The sequence below is a fragment of the Cicer arietinum genome, chromosome 6, assembly GCF_000331145.2.
Source record: "Cicer arietinum cultivar CDC Frontier isolate Library 1 chromosome 6, Cicar.CDCFrontier_v2.0, whole genome shotgun sequence".
In the NCBI taxonomy this organism is placed as follows: domain Eukaryota; kingdom Viridiplantae; phylum Streptophyta; class Magnoliopsida; order Fabales; family Fabaceae; genus Cicer; species Cicer arietinum.
The window spans coordinates 5,764,160-5,772,639 of NC_021165.2; the positions used below are offsets into that span (position 1 = coordinate 5,764,160).

Sequence of the window (8,480 nt, forward strand, 5' to 3'; positions counted from 1 at the left end):
ATAAAAGTTCAAATGAAAAATGAGTCTAGATAATTTATCATAAAAAATTAATTAAAATGAAAAATTATTTTAAATAATTTATATACTTTTTATTTTTAACAATATTCATCTTCCTCAACATATATCATTGTTGTTCCATTCGTTCAACAATAATTGTCCCATTTGCAAAAAAAATTATCTATAAAATATGGTCATTTTTAATTTTTAATATATATATATATATATATATATATATATATATATTTAATTATATCATTTAATTCATATCATGTGTACTTTCAATTAATTATATAGACTTTTCTTATATGATAAAAGAGGAAGTACTGATTTCTAGTTAAAGAGGATAGTCCTATGAAAGGAACACACTTCAGTCAGAATAATCAAAATTGAATAGGACATTTAATTTATTTATATATATATGAAGCAATAACAAGTTCCTATTTCTAATAAAATCTTCTCCACATCATTGTGTAAGCTCGTTCCACCAAATCGAATCTTGAATGAAAATACCAAAGTTGGGTAATTTTGGCAACGGTTTCTTACAATTTGTTATTAGTTTCGTTCTGTTAATTAACATTACTGTTGTTGTTTACATTCCCTTAATTAACGCTATATCGATCTTATATACAATTTTATTACATAATAATAAATCGTGCGTGTTTCTTTTCTTTTTCATCATATATCTAATTTAGTATCTCGCGTTTCATTTACTGTACGTGTCACGTGTGAGTGGATGCAATATTTTGACATTCATGTTGCTTGTGGCAGTTTCAGTTAATCCAAACATTTTCAAACGCATTAATATTAATGATTGTCTTGTTAATGGTGGAAAGCCTCTTGGTAATGAAGCCCTTCTTGCCTTTCGGTATTCCATTACCAAACCGTTTTCCACTCTCCGTACCATGTCAATGAGCTATAACTAGTTTGATGGTAAGAATTTGATTTCATAATGTCAAAAAACCAAATTCCAATAATAAGATACAGTCAAATGATCAATTATGAGTTTAGTTATAAATTCTTTGACATGTATTTTGTATTGAGCTATAGATGAATGAATGGTATATGTTAGCACTTACATGCCAAATTGAAATTATTTTTCAAACACGTTACATTTTTTCTTTAAGAATGTTAGTCCGCTATAAATTAGTACTTAAAAGTCACTTAAAATATTAATAATGATCGACTATATTTTTTGGAATGTATTATCAGAATTTTGAGTAACTTTTAACCAGTGAAATCTTACATTTTGGATTCATAATCAGAGATGGATGCAACAGGACATACACATACACTGCCCTTGGACTCCATCCCTTAAAATACAAGTAAAATTCTAAGTAAAATCTTATAATTGATAAAGTAATATAAAATTTTTGAATGGTTGAATTGGTGAAATTTAGTCGGGGGATTATATATTAGATATTTGATTTGACTTTTTTCTTTTAATTATGTCTTTCATAAATTTTTAATCCTTGTAAATTTTCAAAATTTTGTTTTTAATTAAAAAAAATTAATCCTTCTAAAATTGTCATGCGCATATTTTTAGTTTTTGTTGAAATATCAGCATATATATTTGAAATTTTTTTGCAAACATATTTAAAACATGACAAGTTTTTTAATTTTTTAAACTTAAAATGAGTTAAATATAAATATTTTAAACACTATAAACTCAAAATAAAAATAATAAAAATATATATAAAAAAATCGTATTATGGATGCATTTTACACGGACTAAGTTTTTATAATATTGTAGATTAAAAATTTATTTAAATTTTTTATTTATTTAAATATGACAATATAATTAAGGCTAAAAGATGTCACACACAGGGAAGACTATGTTTCTTTGTAAAAAGAAAAAAATAGCCATATTTTGATTTAGACAAGATTGGAAAGATGGACACTATATTAGCTACACAGAGGCTGCTGCAAGTAATAACTTTAATAGTAGTTTATTTTTAGTTTTTGCTCATAAAAATTAAGCTAATTTTTATTTTGAGAGCTTTTACAAAAATTTGTTTGGCCCTACATCCCATTTTAAGGAGAGAAGAAGCCAAGCTTAGTGTAGGCCAATCACACCCTTGTTTCCTGTATTCATGTAAACTTCCAAAAAGGTGGAGGCTATTAGAAAATCAAGGTGTTAAATAGTTGCTACACACTAAAAAAATAGATCTGATTTATCTAAAAGAACAATTAGCTTTAAAGTGTAAAGTAATTAGTATTAATAGTTATAAACAAATTAATAATTAATATGCACATACATAACAAATCAGGTATGAATTAAAATATCCATAGATTTCATCACTTTACTCTATGTTCACTTTAGAGAAATAAACAAGTAGACTTTATTCATTTTCCATGATACATAAGTGTATGATAGGAGTATCGGCAAGTTTGACAAAAGACACATTGCCCTACAATTTTGTTGAAACTCTAAAAATGTAATTTTTACTAAAATCAAAATGCACACCGTGAATCCAAACATGCATATGATATCATGCACATCATCGAAAATGCGAAGTGAAAACACCATGCATAATGGTAGCAATCAATGGTTACATTGTTTTCAATCCTTTTAGACGTTGTAATAAAAGACTGACATCATCTTCAAAAGTCTCCATTAACACAAACTTTTCTATAAATATATAATTGCTTGTATACGTACTTTACACAGGAATGCTGAAAATAGAAGGGTTTTGTCCAAGCAGATGGTTTCTGTGGTTCACAAGTGATTGATGAATTAAGGATAAGCATCTCCAACTCACAAACTGTCTTCACAATATTGAACAAGAACACACAACCTTCTTGGGTGAATCATCAATCTTCTTTTCTGTTGAGGAAAAGAAAAAAAATGCATATATAACTTCTTCATCCTTCAAATCAAAGGTACTGTAGGACTCATGCAAAATAGAACATAGCATATAACATTCTTCATATTTGTTGATGACCCGCAATATCGCCCACACTCTAACCCAGCTATCTCCTTTGGCTGTTATTATGTTCATATAATCATATTACCCTTTACTAGACAATGAAATCACAGGGTGGGAGGTTCCTACTTCTCCGAATATGAAGTAATCAATCAATGGCAGCATGTTTGGTTTTGAGTTAGAAATCATTAGAATTGATTTTATCTCTGACAAAAGCGTTTATTTAGCAAAAGTATAGATGTTCGGTTACTGCCAGACACAATTAATTTGTCTCCTAATTTCAATTTGACTAGAAATGATTAAAACTAGATTTTGCATTGGAACGGAAAAAAATTACACAGTTTCACATCAAACTAAGAAAACACTTAACTTCAAACTGTTAGGATGAATGAAAAATTGACCCTAAAATTACATCAAACTAATTTTTAGAAGACAAACATCCAAACATAAATCACTTAACTTCAAACTCAATTTTAATTATAACCAAATCTATTGAGTCTATACAAGAACCTAGCATTATTAAATGCATGTTGAACAGAACCTAAAAGCAGCGCTTTCTACAAAATACCAGTTAGATGAGATGTCTGAGATAAGATATCAAAAGTCTATCAGTTAAAAGTCCTGTGTTACTTTTGGCTTTCAATAATTTCTGTAAAATGTTCATTGAAATGCTCAAAGTAATAAGATTCTACAAAGAAATGTACAAAGATTCTATAAAAAGTGACTAAATTACTCTAGAGGGTTTCTTAAATAATTCTACTTCCGAAAATTAGCAAGCCAATATGTCATCATGCAGATCCAGTTGCTAACATGGAAGTTGGTTCTGATGCAAACCCAATTCAATTTTCATACCAAATAGTAAACATCACGATTAATTTTTTTAAAAGCTGACAATCTGTCAATGTCGCTAAAAGAAGATGCATTCCAAATAGAAACTACAGAGCTTACCAGCTTTAGATTTTGCTAGAGATGGCTGTACAACAACATGCATGATTATAACTCCCCCCGCAATATCACCAAATGGTGCTTTACACTGACCAATATTCTTGTTGTTTTCCAAGATTTTACCAGAGCTAATCAATTTCACTTCATTTGCTGACTTAGGGAGAACCGTTTTGCCTACTTTATGGGCAAAAGTACAACAAATAAAATGAAAGAACACATGATAAAGCAGAGTAATATTAACAGAAATTAAAATGATAGAAAACAAATATGGAGTGCTGAATATTATTGAAAGATGAAAATATGGCAATAACAATAGAAGTTCCCAAAGCACAGCTCTCAGCAGAGACAATGGTTAGTTTCTCACTGCCTGAGCCTGACCCTACAAGGTACTAACATCACAATAACATCACAGCTCTCAGCAGAGACAATGGTTAGTTTCTCACATCCCATTTGTGGAATTGCAGGAACCTAGGTTTCGCAGATCAATAGTTCTGCAAATGACATGGTTGAAAACGGGTCTTACCCGAAGGCCAGAAAAACCCGAATTGGGCTTGATTTGGTGACCTGTTAGGGTCCGAATCTCTTTGGGGCCCAATGTGCCCTGTTTGAACGAGCCCAATGTGACAGTTGACCCGGTCTCTCACGCGACCCGGTTTGTTGACCCGTTGGATTTAAAACTGCAAACTCAGCTTCAACGTCATGCTCAAGTTGCATAGTTGTGTAACGATTGCTGGGTTTGAAGGTTCATACACAAGATCGGATGTCATGGCGTTAACCACCCACGAAATACCTCAGAAATTGTTGTTGTTATCTAAACAGCCTCCTCCAAATCGAGCCATCATAGCTTCAGTGAGGTTTTCCCAAGTTAGAGATTTTGTTGAATCATGCCATAGATTAAACCAATGGATGGTTGGTCCTCTCAGTTGGATTTCTACAATCAACGCCTCTCTTATCTCTTCCATTCCCGATTCCAAACGTTCTAAACGATGTTCAACAACGGTGAGACGATCAGATATATTTGGTGGCATCAACAATGGCAGGCCAGACCAATTGATTGAGCAGCTGATCTTGGTTTTCATTCCTTTTATGATCTAGGTGTCCCAATCATCTAACAGTATAACAGCAAGGTTGACCAGAAATTAAGAGGAAAATAACTTATACTCTTGGTAGGGGTCAAAGACAAATCTCACTTTTAAAATATTAGGGTTCTTATTGTTGTAGGAACCTTATTATGCTAGGAACTATTATGGTTTGGGCTGTTACTAGTAGGATAAGAGCTTGAGCTGAATTATCGATATAACTGGTAATTTTAGACAGTGTTTGGTACCATAACACCTTGTCAACAGACATGAAATATACTATCCCTTTCGTTTCCACCTTTTCCATGTAGTTTCAACATAGCATCACAACAGTTTTATCTTTTTTTTTTATTAAAACAGTATTATCTTTCATGGCTTAATTTCATCACAATCTCCATTGCTGAGTTCCAAAAAACTGAAACTCCTTTTGTTTTGCCATGTCCTTGCTGGCTGAGAAAAATTTACAACTACCACACTCTTAATTCCATCACAATGTCCATTATGGAGTTACAAAAATTTAAAACGCCTTTTATTTGGCCTTCCACTCCGCTGTTATCACTGTCTAGTAACCATGTCCTTGTTTGCTGAGATGTGACTAAGCACCAACTACAACTACCACACTATAGTTCTCCCTCCTACTTATGGCTCCCATGCACCATTCCAGCCAACACTAGTAGTTATGCCCACTTTACTGGCATGCTTTTCCTCTTTCCCGCTAATGCCAGTTCTAGTTCTTAACCTTCATGGGCGCCACTGAACAAATTAATGCCTCCATTTGAATCAAGTGGTTCTAATCAATAATCAGGATTTGCTCATAACCTCTCTGCTTCATGCCCACATGTTCAATTTATCTGCAATGGCATTACCCTCACATGTCAATGTGTGGTAGTACATTCCAACTCTATGAGTTTTTTTCAGTCTATCCACCATAGATTTCAGTTTTACAGACCTTATTTGATCTGGTTATCCTGTTCAGGTTGTTTGGTTCTTTTTCTTGCCTAGAATACTATATTCTTGCATTTGTTGGGCTCTGTTTTTTTCAATTTGGTTCCAGCTAGTTTTATTTAATGGAATATCTTATTTTCTTGTTTCAACATAACTCAAATAGAGTTATATTGGCTACAGCAATGCAAGAGATCTTATGAAAAAAAATCAGTTAATATCAGTATTGGCATATGAGGTTATGAACTGACATCAATGTCCTTAATGGATGTCGACAAGGACACTAGATTGACAGTGGCCAATGACAATCCCATAAAATTTTATTCTATTTAGATAAGCTTTAAGCAAAACCAAGTGCTACATGACTATTTGTTTGTGTGAACGAAAATTACATTTTACTCTATCCAGATTAATTTTTAATCAAAACCAAGTGCTACATGTGTGTATGAATGACAACGATATTTTATTCTATTTGGATAAGTTTTAAGCAAAAATAAGTGACGCATGCTTGTTTTAATCTGTGAATTAAAATTATGATGGAAAACTTGTGTCCTCATTATTCAGTCTTCACCGAAATGAACTAACATAAGATTCATGCTCATGAATAATAATCATAATTATTACAATAGAAAATAAGCATTTTTGCAACATTGATAGTTTGATACCAACAATAATCATAATTGTCAGCTATGAATGTATGATTGTGACAACACACAATTGATGGTTCTTTATAAAAGGGAAGCAAATACCTAAAATGGGCTAGGCTGGTAAGATTGGATGACGTAGTTCAGATTTTACTCAATACAAGACAACTATGATTATTTAAATATCATCAAGTTTTTATGTAATAGCTACATTTTTTTTCCCCATTTCTGAACTGAACAAGTCGGACAACACCACATATTGACAAAACTAGCAACGACAAAACAACCCCAAATCCTCGGTGAAATTTTAATTAGTGTTGCCAAATAGTGACACCATAGCGTGTAGAATTTGAACAAACCACTGTTGTTCCCTATACACAATTGATAAAAAGTATTGTCATATAGCAGCTCCTAGGATATCGTAGCGGAATTTGAACACACCGCTATTTTCCACGCTCCGCAATTATCAAAACTGCTTTAAATCAAAAAAGAAGAACGTAACAACTCTACGACCTTTTAGGATCACGTGAAATGAAACTCCTTTCCACTTTAGCCACCATAAATATAAATATGCAAAAATCAAAGTCATCAAACCAAACAAGCAAACAAGTTCTAAACTTAAAAAGACACTTCCTAATGTTCTCAAATACACATCAACTAATCACCTAATATTCTCAAATACACATCAACTAATAATCAACAACAATAAAAACAAAAAGGAAGCAATAATCAAAATTAAAAACTGATTTAAACAGACAAAAAGGGTAGAGACTAGAGAGAGTAACCTTTAGGCCAATCAGAGACAATCCTTTGCTTAAGCATATCAACAGTTGCAGCAGATGAATACCTGAACGGTCCAATATCAGACCCATCGTATAACCTAAACTTTATGTCAACCATATCCTCTTCCGGCATTTGAAATTCACTTTTTTTCCCTCTTTCTTCTTTCTTGTATCACTTAAACCCTAATCCTTTTCGAATCCTAAATTTCCAATGAAATTGATTTTTATTGTTCCATCAAATCAAATAAACACAAACTAAATCAAAGATCTGTAGTTTAAGGATCCATAACGATAAAAAGGAGATAGATATATTCGATGATTACCTTATTTTGTTTTGTCACAGTAAAACCATTTCAAAGTTGTTTTGACTTCGTTAGTTAGCTGCTTCAAATGTTGTTGTTGTTGTTGTGTTTTTTTCTTTGCTTTTTCTTATTCTGTTGGTGTGATTGCTTAACTCAACAACAAAAAAGAGTAAACTATTTTATGTCTTAAAGTGGTAAGTGTATGCTATTTTATTTGTAACTTTTTAAATTTATGAAATACTAAATCATTTTAACTTATTTTAGATAATTTAAAAGAATAATTTGATATTTTGAAAATTTAAAGTTTCAAAGTATCGGACACTTACAATTTTAGAATTTAAAAATGGTAGTTGTATTCACAACAAAACAAAGATTAATTAATGTTGTAAAAAATGTTTATTAAATTACGAGAATTACAAATGCACTAGAATTACTGTATTACTCAGTGAAGAATACAAAAAGATACGGTCCACAAACCCCGTTAACATGAGGACAAACGGTGCCGTTTGTCTGAATTGGAATAATAACATGAATGAATGAATTTGGGTTTATTATGGCCCAAGAAGAACTGGGGCACTGTTCAACTCAATTGGGCTACTTGTTTAAAAAACAAAATTAACAATTCACCGATATTTTCTTTAGCATCACAAAAAATTAGTCAATTTTACTAGTTACACACGTATAGCATGTGAACTTACGAAAAAAACATATGCGAATTCAATTTATACATATAAAAAGTTATTTTTCATGTACAATTGACCGTTATTTTGAGTAGTTTAAATAATTTTATAATAATAAAATATTCAAAAATTAAATGATAAAAAAATATTAACAAAAAAACAATTAAGACAAAGCTATATAT

General features: G+C 31.3%; 1 protein-coding gene across 2 annotated transcripts; it reads right to left on the bottom strand.

Annotated features, from left to right (window-relative positions):
• Positions 1-2,504: 2,504 nt before the first annotated feature.
• LOC101490305 (membrane-anchored ubiquitin-fold protein 3) lies at positions 2,505-7,780 on the bottom strand. 2 transcript variants are annotated; one of them, XM_004503720.4, is made up of 4 exons: positions 7,640-7,780; positions 7,320-7,516; positions 3,873-4,043; positions 2,505-2,824 (listed from the first exon to the last, which is right to left on the bottom strand). In XM_004503720.4, exons 2-4 carry the CDS (start codon positions 7,447-7,449, stop codon positions 2,769-2,771), a joined length of 357 nt encoding a protein of 118 aa, XP_004503777.1. In that variant the 5' UTR covers positions 7,450-7,516; positions 7,640-7,780; the 3' UTR covers positions 2,505-2,768. The 2 variants fall into 2 exon arrangements, with proteins under 2 accessions (XP_004503777.1, XP_012572165.1); XM_012716711.3 differs by having other exon boundaries at positions 3,873-4,046.
• Positions 7,781-8,480: the final 700 nt, after the last annotated feature.